Raw genomic sequence first — 20,824 nt, 5'->3', positions numbered from 1 at the left:
ATATAATTATGTGACTCGGCCTGCAAAAATAGGGAATGTGGGCACAAGCTACACCCCATCACTCTACAGGTCGTATCTCAGTACTGGAATAGTATATTTGCATTCTGTAACTTGCATCATGATGTCACTTAAATGCTTATTAAGAGCCGAAAATTGTGATGCCATAGCAGAATGGTACAAGACGTTATGAGTGATGAAAGTGTGAAACAATGGGCAAAAATCATGTGCCCACGTGCCCTATTATCGCAGTCCCGGTCACACATATATATAATTTGTATACATTTACTGATAAAATATTTAAAGTACATCTGCTTCATCTTTTCTTTTTCCTGTGGTAAAGATAAAAAAGATAGTTTTAAAAAGTCCCAAAGCCGGCCATAGGCTGGCTTTGGGGTATACAAATACAAAAAGAAGTGCAATCTAATCAAAGCTGTAAAAAAAGGTGCGGCCCCAAAAAAGCCATGGTGAAAAAAGATGTGAAATCCAAGGTGGCGGCCAAGAAATGGCTGTGATGGTAGTAGGTTAATGGTAAAAATTTTAATAACGCCAATTCAGGTGAATTTTGTGCCACCTTTCTCCATGGCCTTTTTGGGGCCGCACCTTTTTTTACAGCTTAGCTGTTTTTGATTAGATATATATGGCTGTGGTAAATTACTACAATTCATATGCTTTTCAACAATCTAATCCTTTTGTTCGTTGGTACTTATGACTGTTCACAAAAGGTTTTTATCCAAACTTGTCTGTTTCTGTCCATGGTATTAAAAACATCAACCACTAAATAACCAAAAAAAAACCTCAGTAAAAGAAATAGAAGGTCTTGACCAAACTGGGATTTGGATCCAGGCCAACTTTCGCTAGGTGACAGTGTAACTTGAGAGTCTTTTACCATTTGACAACTAAGTCACTTTAACCAATAAGGCACTTTTATGGTACTTATACTACTTTTAATGATGCATATAACACAAGTGAAATATCTGTATTGTAGACAATTAACCGATTCTGATACTCGTAATATTGGCATCGATACCGATATAATATCAGTAACGGTACAGCCCTAATAATTGGTTTGGAACGATGTGCTTTGCAGGGTGTGTGCATGGATTGTGTGACAATGCTATCTTGTGCTGTGCATAATTTTGATGTCTGCTTTGGCATGCTGAAATTATGCAATTGTCTATCACTGTATTCACACCCGAGAGTGAGTGGTCATCCAGAAGCCTCAGAACCTGGTTTCTAGGACATCTATAACCTGGAGATGATTGCCCTTGTAGGACAGGCAGACATGGCAATACCTGTGGACAGGTCTTGTGCAATGTCCCCCATTGAATTCTCCACGTATTGGTCATTCATGTTCAGAAGGTTGAGGGTATAGAAGCTGGTTTGCCATCACGAAAGGGAAACTTAGGGCAGTTTTCAGGAAAATAGGAAGTTGACCTACAGAAATGGGCAAGACCAATGCCATTGTTGGTGGTTACTAACTGAAAAATAACCTTCCATCCAAAAGTCATGGTGTTTGCAGTCCCATTGGGTGGAAGGTTGGGCAGTTGCTAATGTGCAGAATTTGGCATCATATTGACGCCAGCTATGAAGAGACAGCAGTTTGTTAGCTGTGCTAATCATAATATTGATATGATAATATCTCTAGAGCCCTGGAGAGGTTGTGACTAGTTATAACAGATAGATATATATTCCATGCTTCCATTCACATGGTGAAGGAAGAAATCCTTGTAATGGGGGTTTGCAAAGATGTGGAGGGGTCAGCACTAGCATCCAGGAACGAGGCCTTATGTAACAACACAATAAACTCACCTCGCAGTATTCTTTGGCATAGCTGTGTGGGTACTGGTGGCATACTATCACTGACTAGTTGGCAGGCTTGTGGTGCGGTGGTCAAGTAACTTGCTGGGTAGGTAGGTGGCAATATGGTGGGTGTGGCACAATGGATGGCAGCACTGGTACAGTAGCAGTTAATGGTGCGGTTGCTTGCAGAGTCAGGGGAAGGTGGCTTGGAGATAGGTAGTTGCTGTAGTGGCATTCGCCAATGGGGGAAGGGGGTGTGGTGGGCAATCATCATCAGTGGTTGCTAAAAGGTGTGGACAGTCATCATCAGTGCGTGGCTGGTTGCTATAGATAGTTGTGAAGAAGTGTTGATGATTGGCTGAGAGGCATGGTCGATTGATTGCTGTAGAGCAGTATTGACAATTGTTGGGGGTGGGGTAAAATCAGGATGAAAGTGGAGACAAGAGGGGTCAAACCGAGATGGGGCAGGGGATGGTGAAAGCGGATACTAGGGCCAGGAGAAAAGCAGGCTAAGGACTCCCTATTATAGCTACATGTAGAGTGACAGTGGGTGGACAGGGCTGGTTCAAGGATGGTTTTAGAGTGGTTTCCATCCATCCTTTATCAGAAACCATCCAAGATCGAGGTACCATAGTAGAACAGTTACTCTGATAGAGCAGTCACCTTAATAGAGCAGTCACCTTAATAGAACAGTCACCTTAATAGAGCAGTCACCCTAAATATAATAATAGTGGCATAAGTAATCAATTATCGGAATGACTCAATAAACAGCAATGAGTATTTCAAATATTGGATGCGTGTTGTACTACAGTAACTGACATCATTGCGTGTATTAATAACTGGCAAGCACATGACTGACATTGACCTCAGCATTGGTTTGTTTTAACTACAGCTGATATTGTGATAAGGTTTGTAATAAAACTATGACTAGTCAGTAAGTGTAACTGCTTTATCATAGTGTTTGGAAGGGCTGTTGTCAGGCTATAGCAATGGTTGTGGGAACATCACCACCAGAAATAGTAACATTTAGATCTTGACCACCGCTCCAACCTTTGCTGCCAAAGAATAATGAGAGAAGACAAGGTATACCACTAAAAAGATCAGCACCTCTAGCTTTCAACACTGAGATGCATGGTAAAAAGTGGAAACAATGAACAGACAAGAATATGGAGGCTGCAATGAAGGCAGTGACTGATGAGAACATCCCTATTTTACAAGCTGAAGAAGCGTGGTGTCCCAAAATCCACTTTGCATGACAGAATTTCTGGTAAAGTAAGCCATGGTGTCAAACCAGGGCCCAAGCCATTGCTGTCAGTAGTCGAGTTTGCAAACTTTTTGGTGGAGGTAGCACAGGCTGGGTATGGAAAGACCAGAAAAGAAGTACGGTACATTGCAGGGAATGTAGCTGTTGACAAAATGGAAAAAAGAATACACTAGAAGTATCACATGGATGGTTTCAAGGTTTTTGCAACAGCAGCTGCAACTATCATACCATATGGATGATCCCACAGCAAATGTAAGAATGAACTACTTAACAAAGAAGCTATATCTGATTATTTTTCCGGATGTGCTCACAGAGAACAGACTACTGAATTCATTTACAATGTGGATGAAATAGGCATAACCTTAGATGGCCATGCTCCTAAAGTAGTTGCTGAACAAGGACAAAAGAAAGTGAGATACAGAACCAGTGGAAATAAAAGTCAAATCATTGTGATTGCATGTGTCAGTGCTAGTGGTCATTGCATTCCACCTTTCGTGTTATTTGATGCGAAGCAACTACACATAGAATGGAGGAAAGATGAAGTGGTAGGGACTGCATATGGATTAAGCACTAAAGGTTGGGTGGATTCAGAACTTTTCTGAGGCTGGCTTGTATAGCATTTCATGCTGTTGGTGCTCGACCCATCCTCTTGCTTCTGGATGGGCATAGTTCCCACTATCAGCCACAACTAATAGAATATGCTAAGGAATATGGAGTCTTCGTTTTCTGCTTGCCACCGCACACCACACACGAGAGCCAGCCTCTAGATGCAAATGTTTTCAAATCACTCAAGCAGAATTGGCAGCAAGTATGCCATCATTTAACTTAGTCAAGTCCTAGTCTGGCTATAACAAAATACCAATTTTTTGGGTTTCTCAATGAAGCTTGGGATATGACAGTGAATCCAGCCACATGGGTTTCGAAAATGTGGCATGTACCCATTTAGCCCAAATGCCATTGATTGTAGCATCAGTGTTGTTAACTCTGAGGCTAGCCTGCAACAGGAGAATACTGTAGTAACAAGTGATCATACTGCAGTGGAGAAATTCAGCAACACATTAGTACCTCATCCAGCATGTCACCAGAAACACTGTCATGTTACCAGCGAAGGCTTGAAGGAGGGTACAATTTATGTGATGAAAAGTACATGGAATGGCTGAAAGTAAACCACCCAGAGACATTTGCTGACCTATACAATGGTAATGGTAAGACAGATGCTGTGAATTTAGCAGATGCCTTTTGTGATATCCCTGTAGCTTCACCAGTTGCTGTAGAGTTAACAGCAGATGAAACAGAAAACAATGAAGTTGAAGGTGAACCAAGAGAGGAGAAGGTGAACTAAGAGCCATGTTATTAGCATTTTCTGTTTGCTGCCCAAGAGCAAGCAATTCCAACTAATGTTATTAAAAACAAAATTGTGGGCAGACAGATATTTCCCCACTTTGTCAGTAGTGTGGGAAAACAGATGAAACAATAGACCACTCAACAAGTTCCTGCTCCTTCATTGCTCAAACTGCATAGAAACATAGGCATGATAAAGTTGCACAGTTCATCCATTGGAAACTATCATCTAACTACAATGTTGTAGTTGTTGGTGGAAACATCAGCCAAACCCAGTTGTAGAAAATTCTAGTTGTAAGATTTATGGGATTTGCCTGTTATTGCTGATCAACCCATCTGCCACAATCGCCCAGTTATTGTTGTTGTAGATAAGCAGAATAACAAAGGCTACTTTATTGATGTTACCATACCTGGTGATTCCCATATAAAGATGAAAACTACAGAAAAGCTTGCCGTGACTTACAGATTGTGATTCAACAGTTGTGGACATGCCAATTTTTATAGTTCCCATAGTTGTTGGTGCATTGGGCTCTGTTGCTCTTGACTTTCAAAATGGTTGAAGACATTGGATTTAGATGATACAGTGATACCACTGCTTCAAAAGATAGGGACTTTTAATATTCTGCGATGTTACTCAAGTATTGTACAATATCATCATGCCATCTCGTCACTGCTGACGCCTTGGCCATCATGGCTCACCATCTTTACAATGTTATTCATAACACCCCCTACAAGTACTTACATCAACTACTGTTGCACCCACCTACATGTCAGCATCAGCTACCCAGTCGTCTGCTCCTATACCAACTCAAGGCAGTGTCCTAGCTACTCCATTGCCCTCCAATCCAGCTGCACCATTGTTAACCCTGAATACCAAACAGCAGGTCCAACTATCATCCCTAATGGCACAATTGCTGCATAACACCACTTCAGTAAGCAATACTTCTCTACATAGCGTTAATCTATTGCCCACCTCCGTCATCAGACACCGAGAGCCATCACCAACCTCCAGTGACAACAATCGTCAATACTGCCACCCTCCTGCAACCAGAGGAGTACAATAAAACTGGGACGGGGACAGGGACAAGAGAGGTAAAACCAGGACAGGGACTGTGAAAGTGGATACTAGGGACAAGGGAAAGCAGGGCTACAGTCAGGATTCCCTACTATAGCTACATGTAGAGTAACAGTGGATGGACAAGGCCAGCTCAACGATGGTTTCTAGAAACAAGATTGGGATACGCTATGGGCAGTCACTCTAATAGAGCAGTCACCTAAATAGTAATATGAAAATTCAGGGTGTCTAGAGAGAGAACCATCATTGATGATGAAAGTAATGTACGACATACAGAAACTAAATTGTGGTGCATCCTCAGACACATGAAGCAACAACATGGAAACCATAAGGTGGGCATGGCAAGGAGAAAACTTAAAACAAAAAAAAAACAAACAGCAACATTTAAAGAAAAAGTCTTATGTTTCTACCAACCATACTCTTCTAGAGGTAATAATAGATACTCCAGCAGTTTTATCAAGTATCTTTCTACACTGAGATCTTGAAAATACTGTACAGTGGACCCTCACAAATCTGTCCCCATGGGACTAAAGGCTGGTGAAACATTCAGATTGCGAATCATCAAATAACTAAGTATATATAACTATGTGGTCTTAACATGGCAAAGAGCTTTTAGAGTATGATTCTGGAGTTAATTTGAATGAACGTGGTCAAGAGTAAGTTGCTTAGAATTACTAAAATCTTTTGTGCAGCTAAGTCCCTACATTCTTTAAGACAATTAATGATGTGGCAGTGTACTCATCTTGGCGTTCATACCAAGTTAAACACTTGTCCGTAAGTCTGGTCACTTCTTCATATGTTATCACTTGTTGAGAACGAGAAGAGTCACATCAGCTTCCACCATTTCTTCTGGAGTGGTCATGATTTGATCAATCACTTCTGCATCAGTAAGATACTGATATCCTTGGTCATCAGAATCTTGACTCAACCATTTGGAAATCTCCTGATCTGATATATCATTAACTAGAAAATGCAACATCTGTTGGCATGCTGCATGATCATTCTCAGTGGTAGCATCTACTTCCTCAGAATCAGTTTGTGAAGTTATTGCTGTATCAGTGGCTCCTTGATCTTTGCCTTGTTTTCCAAACTTCAACAATTTATTCCATGATTTTTTGAAAGTTGATGCAGAAATATTGACCTTTGCACTAGCCACTATATAAACCACATCTTTCAGGTTGGCATACTCAAACACTGACTGCCCACCTTTGTCTTCCAACAGTAGTAAACATCTTCTGTACCTTCTCTTTAGAGCCTCAAGTACACCTTGGTCCATTGGCTGAATTAGTGCTATTGTATTGGGTAATAGAAACATAGCTTTTATACAGTGATCATCACTCATCAGACTTTCAGCTTCAGGATGAGCTGGAGCATTATCAAGCAACAGCAATGCCTTGACTGGAGGATTTGATCTTGTAAATGCTTTTTGATACCTGGAATGAAATGGCGATAAATCCATTTCACAATCAACCCAAGCATTCCTTTTGTTGTAGTAAACAACTGGCAATGTCTTTTTGTTGACATGCTTGAAACACCTTGGGTTAAGAACCTCACCCACTACCATCAGTGGAAATTTGTGAGTTTCTGCAACATTATTGCAGCCCATTAATGTCACATGGTCCTTTTGTTTCTTCATCTCAGCAGCTCATTTCTCTGATGGTGCTGCAAGACTTTTAGCTGGCAAATTTTGATAGTACACATCAATTTCATCACAGTTATACACAGCTGGCTGTGGGCACACGCCTGGTTTACTGAAATTGTTTTCATAGAAGTGTGTGTACCTATCTACCTATCTATCTACCTATCTATGTTTGTCCGTACGCACCCACGTGAGCAAAATCGTTAATGGTAAAGCAGCTTTTACTGAAGAAATAAAAGCGAAATGAAGTCTGTATTAACTTACGCAATGGTAAACTTTGCTCTGAGGTGGTTTCTTTTTGGCGGTCTGAAATACGGGTGTGGCGACTCTCCTCAGCCTTTGTGAATTACCTTCCCTTCGCGTTTTACAGGCGTTTAACAATTGAGAGACAACAGTACAGGTCTTGTAAACTACCAGGAATAGCCTATCCCTTCGAGTTGGAAAGGGAGCGTATCCCCAACATATGCGAACAAAAATGAAGAGTAGCTTTGAGGCTTTTCAAGAGAATTTGTGGGAAAAAACACTATAGTCAAACTATAAAACAGTTTAGAAGATACTTTTGTGCATTAGAGCAGTTTGTTTAACAGGCACGTCCTTAGCAGTGCATAGCAACGTAATTGAAGAATTTAAACTTCTTTAACCTATCTTCATTCTTTTTATGTCACTTACGTTTGTCTTGCCAATATTGTATACTTGCCCCTCCAGCAGCCTTTTTCAGTATAGTCAACTTGTTTCAATGGACAAGATCACATCTCTTCCATATCCTCAAATTCTTAACCTCGCCACACACTTTTATTGCTACATTTGACATAGTCACTATACACTGTAATTAATACTAAAGTCACGCATGAAGTAAATATTAGGTATGTTTGGGGTCTACTTGACATAAATAATTATGAGGTGGTTTTTATTAATGAGATCAATAAGACGTGAATTATGTGTCTGGGATCTACAGGCTCATTATTGTGTGGTCTTTGCAAAGAGTGTGGTCTTTGTAACAAGGTTGTCTATAAGAGGTTACCACTAGACGTGGATTTTACTCCAACATGTGTACAGGGGTGCACAAGGGTTTTACTGCAACAAACATACATTATTATGAAGATTTGACCACTTCCACTTTGTGTTTCTATTTCTGTTTTAATTTCCACTGTTTCAAATTGCCCAAGTGAGGCACCTTTATATGTTTGGATCCTTTGGCCTTGTTTACACATAATTTTCATTCATAGCTAAGTTGCAAAAGAATTTTTGGTAACTGGTTTTCAATCCAGCGTAAAGCAACACAGCCATATAATTATGTAGAATGGAAGATATGCATATATACTTACTATTTAAAACTGGTACAGAGATCCCACACCTAGCCAAGGTATTGGGATGTTTAACTAGTTAACTATGTGGAGTTGTAGAACTTCGGCTGACAGCCGTGTGAGTTGCTGGATTGAGTACTGCACTTTGTTGATAGCTTCATCAGCAGATGGTAAATGGGAAGTCTACAGCATTGTAAGTATAGTTGAAACGCTGGGAAAGCACAGAATTTAATAGTACTAAGTGTACTATAGTAGAGACAACTGGAGAAGAGGAGCAGTTGACTTGCCAAACTACTGTAGAAGCAGCTGGGACTTTCAGTGGGGGCCACTATCCCATAGTGCACAGACAATGATGCAATACCTCATTAGTACATTCCAGTTAGGATGCGCTTGTTAGTTCTCATATACAGCCCCATGCCCCCCCATCAAGTGCCTGATCTGTTAACTTTTCATTTACTAGGTAAATTTGTATTTTAAACATGGACATAAATGTGTTATGTGCACTGTACTCCATACTCTTATAGCATTTAAGCAGATTGGTAACATATAAGGCATTTATCTTCTCTTTTCTTTACTAGTACTACATGACTTTATCAAATAGAAGATATGTTGACTTGGGATTGCAAAGTCACAGAATAAAATGCAGAGTTCATCAAAATTTCAGGTCTGTTGCATCATTCATTTTATAATTTTATGTCATGTTTAGATTGATACTAATTGCTGACAAAGATAAAGTGTATGACGAATTTCCTACTCCATTAATTAATCGTCTTGAGAAACATTATTTAGTTGCTTCAACTGTATTGACCAATGAAGAAAAAACTGTAATGGAAAAGATTGACTCTTGGGTTAAAGAGTTTATTAAAGTGTCCACCGACAAAACGTAAGTTGTGTCATCATCTAATTAATTTCACTTACTTTTTTTTTTTACTATCATAGTGTTAAATTCAAGCCTGGAGATTGTTTTGTTGGCTATCAACCTGACACACCAGCATCTATCGTTTTCAAAGTATGTCAGGTTGTAGATCATGACAAGTTTAGTGACAATGATTGGGAAAAACAGGTATAATTTAATAACTGTTGTACAAAACAGTACACATCTATTACACACATGTATATGGTTACCCTATGTTATTATGTATTCTTTACCTTATTAAATGCGCAATATCTCTTAGACATAGTATATGTATATCACACAATTGCCGGATTTTTTTTATTATCTCAGTATTTTTATCAAGGAATAAGTTTCATCCTACTGTGGTGAAATTATACACAACCAGTAAAGGTCACTACTAACGTCTGCCACAATACTCACCATTTTAGTGTAGTGATGTTCACTATTAATTTTGTGGTGACCCTCACTACCATGTAGTGAAAATCGCTACTATGTAGTGAGGGTCACTACAAAAGTAGTGAATATCACTATGTAAAAATAGTGCATGTTGTGGCAGAAATTAGCAGTGAAATTTACTATTACAGTGTAGCACTAGAGCAAAAAGATCAATTTGTGCAGTAACTATATACAGTGGAACCTCAGTTATCCAGACCCCACTTATCCAGATTCTCGGTTAACCGAACTACGGAAATGGCTGCTCTATTAGAGTAGTGACTGTTCCATTAGGGTAGTTAAAAATACTGATATTTTTAAAAAAAAGTTTTTTTAATGCTATTTTAAGGTTATTTATGCACAGTTTCAGAGATACGGAGTTTTCAGACTTATGGACCCAAGAGGTTCAGATAACTGAGGTTCCACTGTATACAGAAAATAAACTACATGCTTAAAATTGCAGTCACATAAATTTTGTTTATGTTGTTCTACATTGTTGACATTTTGCTAAAAATGTTCACGAAGAATTGACTAAACCACCAAAGTATAGTTGTAGCCACACATTCACTTGTGCATACAAGTATGAAGGTATTTCAGTTGACAATTTTTTATAGCGCAACCAAACACATGTAACATGCTTACTTTTGAATCCATGAGAACAAAACAAAATATTAGAATTCTCCATGAGCAGTCAAATAACATTTAATTGACTTGAGACCTTGCTTTTCTGAGTAATACTTGTATATTTTATAGCATGCATAATTTCATCCGTTTTATAGTTTCATGTTTTGTTTTACTACTGGTGCAAACTATGTAGGTTTCACACATATATTATGGAAGTACATATACGTACATATAGTGAATATATGTGCCATAATTGTAACCTATGTTATGTACTTTGTAGGCTTTATCAAAAAGTAAGGAGTACCTACTGCGAATCGCCACGCCAGATTCAGTGGTGAGGTGTAAATCTAGCAAGCAACTCACTGATTGGAAAGAAGTTTCGGAAATTTATTTTAGAATGCATTCTTACGCCTACCTGAATGGTTTGCTGAATAAATGCCTTAGCCATGCTTCAGATAAAGGCATGTGCATTCAAATAACCACACACGGTACACTATTACAGCACAAAAACTTGATATCTCTCCAAGAGTCTACTGGGTATCGTAAAGACCAGGTGTCTTTTATTCCACTTCAGCAGTTCACCACTGAAATGCAATTTTGCTCCAAAATTAGGTATTTATACTATATTGATTTGTGTATACGTACATATGGTTGCTTAAATTTACATTTAGGCTAGTGTTCCAGAGAGAAATAGCAGATGATCACTTAATAATTATTCAATGTGATTCTGGTCACAAGCACAGTGATCTCATTGCATGTGCCCGTTATCGTGTGCTTGATGAAAAAGCACAAGCAGCACATCTAAACAACACAACACATGTTGTGTTCATAATTGGCCTACCAAGAAGAAATGGTGGTACAAAGTTCGTCAGTTTTCAAGGTGGAAAATGGGAATCATATCATGTAGACAGCTTGGTGCCAGCAAAAGATTCACTATTTACCATTGAAGAAGCACTAAAAATGACTAAAAATGATTTATTATTATGTTGTTACAATCACGATAGAGAGCTCTTTTACAAAAGACTACAACAATGTATTTCACCCTCGTTTCTTTTAAAATCCAATAATCAATTGGTTGAAAAGGCAATGGAAAGATTTAGCGTGCTTTCACAGTTGTTGAAGAAGACTCAGTTACCTACGAACCATCAGAGCCTTCTTGATGATTCCACAGGTATTTGTCTAATACAAAATGGAAGCTTACATGTAATGTATGTTTGATATTTGTAGCTACAGATCAGCACATCTTTTGCCAAGCATTGTTGCAACATGTTATCAATTACTTAAAGGCTAAAACTAATATCCAGCCACGGTTTTATGCACAAGACTGGGCTATTAGAGAAGCTCTAGATGCTAATGCTCTATACAGAAGTGGATCTTACATTAATGCACTTTCTGTTAAGGTTGATCATGCCATTGCAGATGCAGTAAACCATCTTATTGACAGTGTGGACAGATACTCCAATTTGCAATTACTATTAACTGAAAATTCTACAATCAAAACTTTATGGCTGAAAATATTTGGTGATACAGACATTGTTGATATAAATATTAGAATAGAGCCGGCCGAGTCTAATAGTAATAGTGCTGTATTTGCTGCATTTAATTGTCAATTTCCATTCTTTTGGTTGTTTGTTAATAGTATTGAAAGCCAGTGGAAAATTCCACCACATAGTGGTAAGATATGCAGTCTGTTTTATGTTTACATACATATATGTTATTTACTTGTACGTATATACAGATGATGCAGCACTACATAATTACCCCCTTAATAACAAGTACACAAAAAATTGGAATTTTCATCTAGAGTAGAGACCATAGCACATCGATAAAAAGTACTGAAACAAGCTGGAGTAGTGCATGATATTAAATCATAGCAATGTTATATCCCTACTGTGCTCAAGATGCCATAATGGAAATGCACAGTAGGGATATAACACTTTTTATTGTTTTACTGTGATTTAATATCGTGCACTACTCCAGCTTGTTTCAGTACTTTTTACTGATGTGCTATGGTAAAAGTTCTGGTTTAGTACACTAGAATAACTTGTAGATTTATCAACGGAAATTCTAGAACATTCTATATACATTATATTGATCTTCCTGGTAACAGTGCTCATGCTATTAATCCTGAATTTCATGCCAACCATCCTGTGACATATATGAATTCCATGAAAATGTTTACTATTAACGTTATCATATATCGTACTGTGTAGTAGGGACCACAAAGGTGTGGGTGTGGCCCATGAAAAACATCACCCCAAAACCAGCTTCACTTTTCCCTTACAATGATGAGGTAGTATTGGTCAGGTAAAACTAAGCCCAAGATCAACCCGAAACGCTTTTAACAAGTTGCTACAGAATTAAAAACAAAATATTAAATTTTCTACTGGCTGACTGACTGAGTAACTGACTGACTGATGTCTTCAGACAAGCATAACTTGATAATGGGTAAGGCTGCGGGCTTGATTTTTTCTCTGTTCAACATTGCTTACATGTGCCTTTTGGCATACTGCAATACTTACAATGCATTCTTCATGGACTTACCGGTGTCCTCCTTTGTGTCCCATTCATCTTTGCTGACAGTGAAAAGTGTCGACTTGGCGGTAGCACGTGATGGTTTCCCTTTGAAATGGAAATCGTCTGTATTTTCTATAGTGGCTACTTTGATTGCAGAGGTACTTTTCAAACAGTTCTTGATTCGTAATGCTGTGTAACGGGTTGAACATAACTGACAACAAAGTGCAATGGATACTTCATGGTTCAGATGATAATTGATAGCTGGGGAGTGTGGCACCATTTTTTTTTTGATGCGGTATGCATGGGTTTACTAGTCATAATAATTTTATTGTTAACAAACAAGTACACAAAATACTTTGGAATTTTCAACTAGAGTAGGGATTTATAAGGTAGAAATTAAGTGGGGTGAGCAACTGACAGCAGTGGCAGAGTGGTAAGGGCTTGGGTATATAGGTGTGGAGGTCATAATGCATACAATTTTTGTGTAATGTAATTGAATTTCAATGATAATTGCATGGTGAAAAACTAATGTCAAGACTCACGGTAATGAGGTGCGGCCAAGAAACTACAAAGTGCATGCCCAATTAAAAGACGCGTGGCCACTACTGTGAGTTATTTACGTATAGGGACGGTTTTGCAATATTAGCCCAACATCTCTCAATAAGTTTGTATTGCATTACATATTAAAAAAAACTTTTTTCGTAGTAGTGTTCTTGCGACCGGTATTAAAATGCGTATTTAGACATATTTCACTTTATTTCTCAACTTTGTGTTACACCTAGCATCACCTTATACCAGTCAACTTACCCATGTTTGTACAGTCCATCTAGCACTGACATTATCTAATCCTGGTTTGTTCATATGCGTATTTTCTTCGATCAAACCTCTAATCCCTACAATAACTTTTAAAGACACAATGTGGACACAAGCCCTAATGTCTGATAAACAAATTGTAAAAGCGTGTAGAACCGTAAGTTCCCTAGGGAAGGTGTTTTAAGTAGAAATCTTTTAAACTCCATTTAGTGCCATGCCTTGATAATTGGCAGATGTCTTATAAACAAGTGTGAAAGCGTCAAGAACGTAGTGTCACTAGAGAAGGTGTTCCAAGCATAATTCTTGTTGCCACACCACACATGGTGTATTAAAATAACTTGTGTGTTTTGGTGGTGCTCAAACCAGCTTGTTACATAGCATTACCCACACTTCGCCACTCCATTGAAATCCAGTTACAATATAACAAATATTTAGTAGCATTCAGTCCTCTCAAGACATTAGCTGCCATCAATAATTAATGTAAACCACGTATCACGTGTATTCACTTGAGGTGTTACAGGGACTTTCCAAGTGATTTCCCCTAAATAGACCACGTGATCATTGTCAGTCAAGTGGAACTTGTTCTTAGTTATGGCTCTACAAGTAGGTACTCGTACTTTAATGTATTTTAGAGTTTAATAATATTATGCTTCCCTCTCAAGACATGGACTGCCATCAATAATAATATAAATCACGTATCAAGTGTGTTCACTTTTCACTTGAAGTGTTACTGTGCAGGGTCTTTCCAAGGGATATCCCCTAAATAGGTCACGTGATAATTGTCAGTCAGGTGAAACTTATTTATTTCCATTAATGCACCATGGAGCTTGTGTTGTAGCTTTCATTAATTGATCATTATGCACATACCATGGTGCAACAAAGTTTGTAACAAATTGCTGGAATGCGGTTCGTGGTTTGCCGGTATGAGCTTGTGTTGTGACTTTCAACTTTTGTAACAGATTGCTTGAATGTACATATGCATGTGGTTCGTGGTTGCCAATGATTGTGTATATGAGTTGGGGTTGTTCCACAGAGCTTGCACAATATTCAGATGTCTGCATGATGACACAAGGTTAAGTGAGACCTGTAAAAGAACAAGCAGGCACTGAACTTAACCTTAAATTAAACACACATGCAACTAACCTGGAACATCAGTCGCAACACCAAAGACACTTGCTTGGATATCCTCATGGCTTAACTATGGAGTGACATGTGTAATTAACCGGCACTAAACAGTATCTACAACACAATTTTTTTTTCTGCAAGAACTTTTTAGCACCAAGTAAAGGCAATACCATCTCTCCTACAAGAGCATTTCACAAGAGATGTGATATTAACTTGAGTACAACCAATATGTGGTGTATGTTTGTGAACATGTGTGTATAGTGTTTACACATTTTGTATGCGTCTTGTGCTTGTATATGATGTAAGCGTGTGTTTGTATGTAGTGAAATAAAAATAATAGTATGATGTTTGTGATCTCTTTCATAACCCTTAGCAAAGCATCTAGCTCTACAAGTGGCAAACCAAGTTGATAGGTCGTCCTCAGGGCACTATGGCAGTGGTCATAGCAGGTTTTATTCATTGACAAGTACGAAATGATTGATATACTCCAATAGAACAGTCAAGCAATAAATACTCTAATAGAACAGTCATTGAACAATATAGTTGAATATTTACATCTCTGTCTGAAAACACTCCCAGATCCCAGATGCAATCTCAGAGTTGCTATTTCAAGATGGTGGCATTCCCCAAGATCACCTAGAAAAACATGGTTTGCAAATAAGTGCTTTACACACATCTTTGGTAACCCTGACTGTAGCCATTATTGCTTGGCATGACCAGTAATTTCCACTGGCCCTTGTCCTAATAAAAAATTAACAGCTACCATAGGAATGTATGTTATATGCTCACCACCTATCAGCAGATTTGTGTTTGGTTGCAACACCTCTACAAGCCAGAATTCATCATACACCCTCCATGGCTTGAACATTGGGTCTGTAAATTATATAACTGACAAAAATTAGTGATATCCCCCCCCCAAAAAAACACTTTTGCTGTAAAAAAAAAAGGCGCGTCCAAGAAACTAAAAGTATCTGTAACCCCATGTAAAACAAATAAGTTGTAGAAAAACACTCCATGAAATTAATGGGTAACTGAAAGAGCAGATATCTAGAGCAGCCAAAAATCAATAATGTTACTACAACTGACTATGATTACCAATGAATACCTTGGCTGTAAAACAGGCAAATAAAAGTAACTGGCAACCAAAACAGCTAAAATCTGAAGCGGCCAAGAATAAAAGTTAAGTTGATACAGCTTACTACAATTATAAACTTGCAACATTGAATCTTAATCATTCAACTGTGTTCTATACATTCACCCTTTCTACATCCTAAATTAATTCTTTGTAACTCTAATTGGCTGGTAATTTGGCCGCCTTTTTCAATAGTCAGAGTAAAGAAAAAAAGGCGGCCAAATTACCAGCCAATTAGAGCTACAAAGAATTAATTTAGGATGTAGCAAGGGTGAATGTATAGAACACAGTTGAATGATTAGAATTCAATGTTGCAAGTTTATAATTGTAGTAAGTTGTATCAACTTAACTTTTATTCTTGGCCGCTTCAGATATCAGCTGTTTTGGTTGCCAGTTACTTTTATTTGCCTGTTTTACAGCCAAGGTATTCTTTGGTAATCATAGTCAGTTGTAGTGACATTATTGATTCTTGGCTGCTCTAAATATCAGCTCTTTCAGTTACCCATTAATTTCATGGAGTGTTTTTCTACAACTTATCTGTTTTACATGGGGTTACAGGTACTTTTAGTTTCTTGGATGCACCTTTTTTTACAGCAAAGGTGTTTTTGGGGGGATACTAGCTACATACATCATTGTAGACGCCGAAGTCAATTGCATTTACTACTAGTGACTAAGAATACAATGACCAATAACACAGGTACCTGAAAATAAGATCAGAATGTAGTCTAAATAACGCTCTATTGCAAAATCCATCTTAAAATCGCTGGAGCTTGATGAAGCTCATCACATGAAACGATTTCTACACTAGTGAATTACCATTTCTGACAATCAATCCAGCGCTAAACTTCACAGGTTACTAGAACTATACCCTGTGCTTAAAATGTACAGTATGCACACGTCACGCAATTATTGTGACGTCATGTCCTACCTCCTCTGGAGGTCCCTGGTTCAAAACGTGGAGGATATTTTATTGTGCATGTTTTTTTACTTCTTAGTGACTGTTCTATTAGAGTATCTCAATCGTGTTTTTCATATGTTTTGTTTTGCTTTATATCTCCTTAGCTAATACTCTTAATACTTTCAAACCACAAAAGGCTTGTACTACAATAGTAACTTCAAGTACAGACTGATTTTCAAGTTATTCCGTCAAGCAGATTACCCTGTAGGCTTGACAACACACAAATTACTTCAAAATCGTGCATAATTCCATTGTTCTTAGCTCAATGTCTATGAAAATTTGGCTGTAAATGTGCTATATTATGCTCTTACTGCCCTCCAAATTTGAAATCAATCAACTAAAGTATGCGCAAGTTATAGCGAGTGGAGCGAAAAGAAGGGGAAAAAAGCAGATGAAGAAAAATAAAAATTTTGAAGGCACATGTCTCAGTGATGGCTGGGCAGGTTCAAATCAAATTTGGAATAGAACGTTCCCTACCTAAGGGAGTTTCCACTGCAAAATTGGTTTCTGTTCAGGCACTATTGAGCTACAAAAGCGTGAAAACAGCATTTTCTTGGTTCCTGTAAAATACACACTTGTCTGTCACACCTGTACTTGGCCACACGACACACTATCATGTGTCCTGATGTAATAGTTGTAACATGGGCATGAAGGATTTGCCTGATATGTATTTCCAAAGCCTGAGGCCCAAGGACTGCAAGCATACATATCAGGCAAATCTTAAGTGCCCATATTACAGCTAACATGTATCACTTGCGTTTTAGGCTAATATCCTGTGCCAGGTGAGTAATCACCCATGCCAAATGAGTATAACCGCTGGATTCATTTTATATGCATGCCTGAAAGATTCAATTATGGCTAAGCAGCATGCAAAATTGTAGCTATGTCTGTTATAGTGAGTGTACAAGTCCTAAGGGTATTACGGGAAAAGTTGAGTTGGGTGAATCTCAAGGAATTTGCTAGTGTTTTAATGCTATCTCTTTTATACTAAAGGGTAAAATAGAGTGGTTAACTTGTTTTATCTGTAATGTGGGTGTGGTCCAAATTTGAAAACATGCCGGAGTGTTTGTGTATGTGGTATAAGAATAGTTCTTACCTTTAACTAACATATCCCAACTCGTAGAATGGCAAGGATACTGAAACACTTTCATCTGAGTGCTTCTTGTTGCAAGACTCCAATTTGTGATAATAGTCATATGAACATTAATTTATTCCCATAATCAATTTCAGTCTGAGCTTTTGTAAAAAAAATCAGGGCGGTACCACTATGCCTACTCCATACCATATTGCTTTGATGAAAGTGGCTTGCTGTTTTGAAGTACATCTCAATGTACACAGATGTACATCAAGACACACGGTAGTGTGTCGTGCGGCCCAAGAAGCCGGCGCGTAACACCGGTGAGTATATTGACAGGAAGAAAGAAAACGCAATTTTCGCACCTCCGTAGCTCTGTGCTTCCTTGATGAAACAAGACGATTTTTGCTGTGGACATTCCCTCCAACTGCAGCACTCCACATTCCAAATTTCAGCGAAATCGCTTCACGCGTTCCCGAGATATGCGACTTCAAAAATTGGCTCAGTTTCTTTGTTTTTTTTTTCTTTTTCTTTTTCTTGTCGCACACTTACAAAAATTGCTATAAAACTCGAACGCCATATCCGATTGCCTTGAAATTTGGCACACAGAAGGGGGATATAAAGGCGCATCTCGGTACCAACTTTGGCTGGAATACGATAAACAGGCAAAGAGTTATGAGCGATTATTCACGAAAATTAACACCAATATGTTGTCACGCCTACAGGGTAAACCGCGTATGGGAAGAAGCTGAAAATCGGTGGGTGAATAGGTTAACTATTGAACCTCAAACCTTTTGTGGTTTGAAAGAAATCGAGCTAAAAAACAGGAAGATACAACGAAAAAACCAACAGTGTGTAACAATTACGCAATCGAGATTAGCTAATAAAAATAACGACTGCTTGCCACGCCTACCAGATAAACCGCTTGGGGTAATGCTTTGAAAATCATTGTACAGATGGAGTAATCATCTTAGAAAGGCTCATCAATGGTGTAGAAGAATCAGACTTAAAGCCACGGAGTTATAACACGAAATCCAACTTGGTGCAGCAAGTGTGAGATCGAGATACTCTAATAGAGCAGTCATCCTAATAGAGCAGTCACCCTGAAGAGAATTCAAGAGATCAGCTAGAAACAAGAAACCTGTATAGAGATCAGCTACACACAAGTCAACCTGTAGAGAGATCAGCTAGAAGAAGTTACCTTGTAGATAGTTCAGCTACAAACAAATCTCCCTGTAGAGAGATCAGCTAGAAGAAATTACCTTGTAGAGAGTTCAGCTACAAAGAAACCATCATTTAGAAAGTTCAGCTTCAAACAAATCACCTGTAGAGAGTTCAGCTACAAACAAATCTCCCTGTAGAGAGATCAGCTAGAAGAAGTTACCTTGTAGATAGTTCAGCTGCAAACAAATCTCCCTGTAGAGAGATCAGCTAGAAGAAATTACCTTGTAGAGAGTTCAGCTACAAAGAAACCATCATTTAGAAAGTTCAGCTTCAAACAAATCTCCCTGTAGAGAGATCAGCTAGAAGAAGTTACCTTGTAGAGAGTGAAGCTACAAACAAATCATCCTATTGAAAGATCAGCTAGAAGAAGTCACCTTGTAGAAATTTCAGTTACAAAGAAACCACCATGTAGAGAGTTCAGCTACAAACTAGCCACCTTGTAGAGACATCAGCTAGAAAAGTTACTTTGTAGAGAGTTCAGCTACAAACAAATCTCCCTGTAGAGAGATCAGCTAGAAGAAATTACCTTGTAGAGAGTTCAGCTACAAAGTAACCATTCTGTAAAGAGCTCAGCTGCAAACAGATCACCTGTACAGAATTCAGCTCCAAACAAATCACCCTGTAGAGAGATCAGCTAGAAGATATTACCATGTAGATAGTTCAGCTACAAACAAATCACCTGTACAGAATTCAGCTACAAACAAATCACCTGTAGAGAGTTCAGCTACAAACAAATCTCCCTGTAGAGAGATCAGCTAGAAGAAGTTACCTTGTAGAGAGTGAAGCTACAAACAAATCACCCTATTGAAAGATCAGCTAGAAGAAGTCACATTGTAGAAAGTTCAGTTACAAAAAGAAACCACCATGTAGAGAGTTCAGCTACAAACTAGTCACCTTGTAGAGACATCAGCTAGAAAAGTTACCTTGTAGAGAGTTCAGCTACAAAGAAATCATTCTGTAAAGAGCTCAGCTGCAAACAAATTACCTGTACAGAATTCAGCTACAAACAAATCACCTGTAGAGAGTTCAGCTACAAACAAATCTCCCTGTAGAGAGATCAGCTAGAAGAAGTTACCTTGTAGAGAGTGAAGCTACAAACAAATCACCCTATTGAAAGATCAGCTAGAAGAAGTCACCTTGTAGAAAGTTCAGTTACAAAAAGAAACCACCATGTAGAGAGTTCAGCTACAAACTAGTCACCTTGTAGAGACATCAGCTAGAAAGGTTACCTTGTAGAGAGTTCAGCTACAAAGAAACCATTCTGTAAAGAGCTCAGCTGCAAACAAATCACCCTGTAGAGAGATCAGCTAGAAGAAATTACCTTGTAGATAGTTCAGCTACAAACAAATCACCCTGTAGAAAGATCAGTTAGAAGAAGTTACTTTGTAGAGAGTTCAGCTACAAAGAAACCGTAAAGAGCTCAGCTGCAAACAAATCACCTGTACAGAATTCAGCTACAAACAAATCACCCTGTAGAGAGATCAGCTAGAAGAAGTTACCTGGTAGATAGTTCAGCTATACAAACAAATCACCCTGTAGAGAGATCAGCTAGAAGAAATTACCTTGTAGAGAGTTCAGCTACAAAGAAACCATCATGTAGAGAGTT

General features: G+C 38.4%; 1 protein-coding gene across 1 annotated transcript in view; it reads left to right on the top strand.

The window, feature by feature from the left end:
* Positions 1-20,824, top strand: part of LOC136248518 (E3 ubiquitin-protein ligase rnf213-alpha-like) — a 226,598-nt gene that overhangs the window by 152,723 nt on the left and 53,051 nt on the right. Inside the window, exons 30-35 of the mRNA XM_066040292.1 lie at positions 9,002-9,087; positions 9,130-9,306; positions 9,363-9,486; positions 10,655-10,986; positions 11,046-11,545; positions 11,602-12,048. Of these exons, the coding sequence (XP_065896364.1) occupies positions 9,002-9,087; positions 9,130-9,306; positions 9,363-9,486; positions 10,655-10,986; positions 11,046-11,545; positions 11,602-12,048 (1,666 nt within the window). The remainder of the gene's footprint in view (positions 1-9,001; positions 9,088-9,129; positions 9,307-9,362; positions 9,487-10,654; positions 10,987-11,045; positions 11,546-11,601; positions 12,049-20,824) is intronic.

This window comes from Dysidea avara, chromosome 3 (genome assembly GCF_963678975.1).
Source record: "Dysidea avara chromosome 3, odDysAvar1.4, whole genome shotgun sequence".
NCBI classification, from domain to species: Eukaryota; Metazoa; Porifera; class Demospongiae; order Dictyoceratida; family Dysideidae; genus Dysidea; species Dysidea avara.
This window is presented reverse-complemented; position numbering and strand designations above follow the sequence as displayed.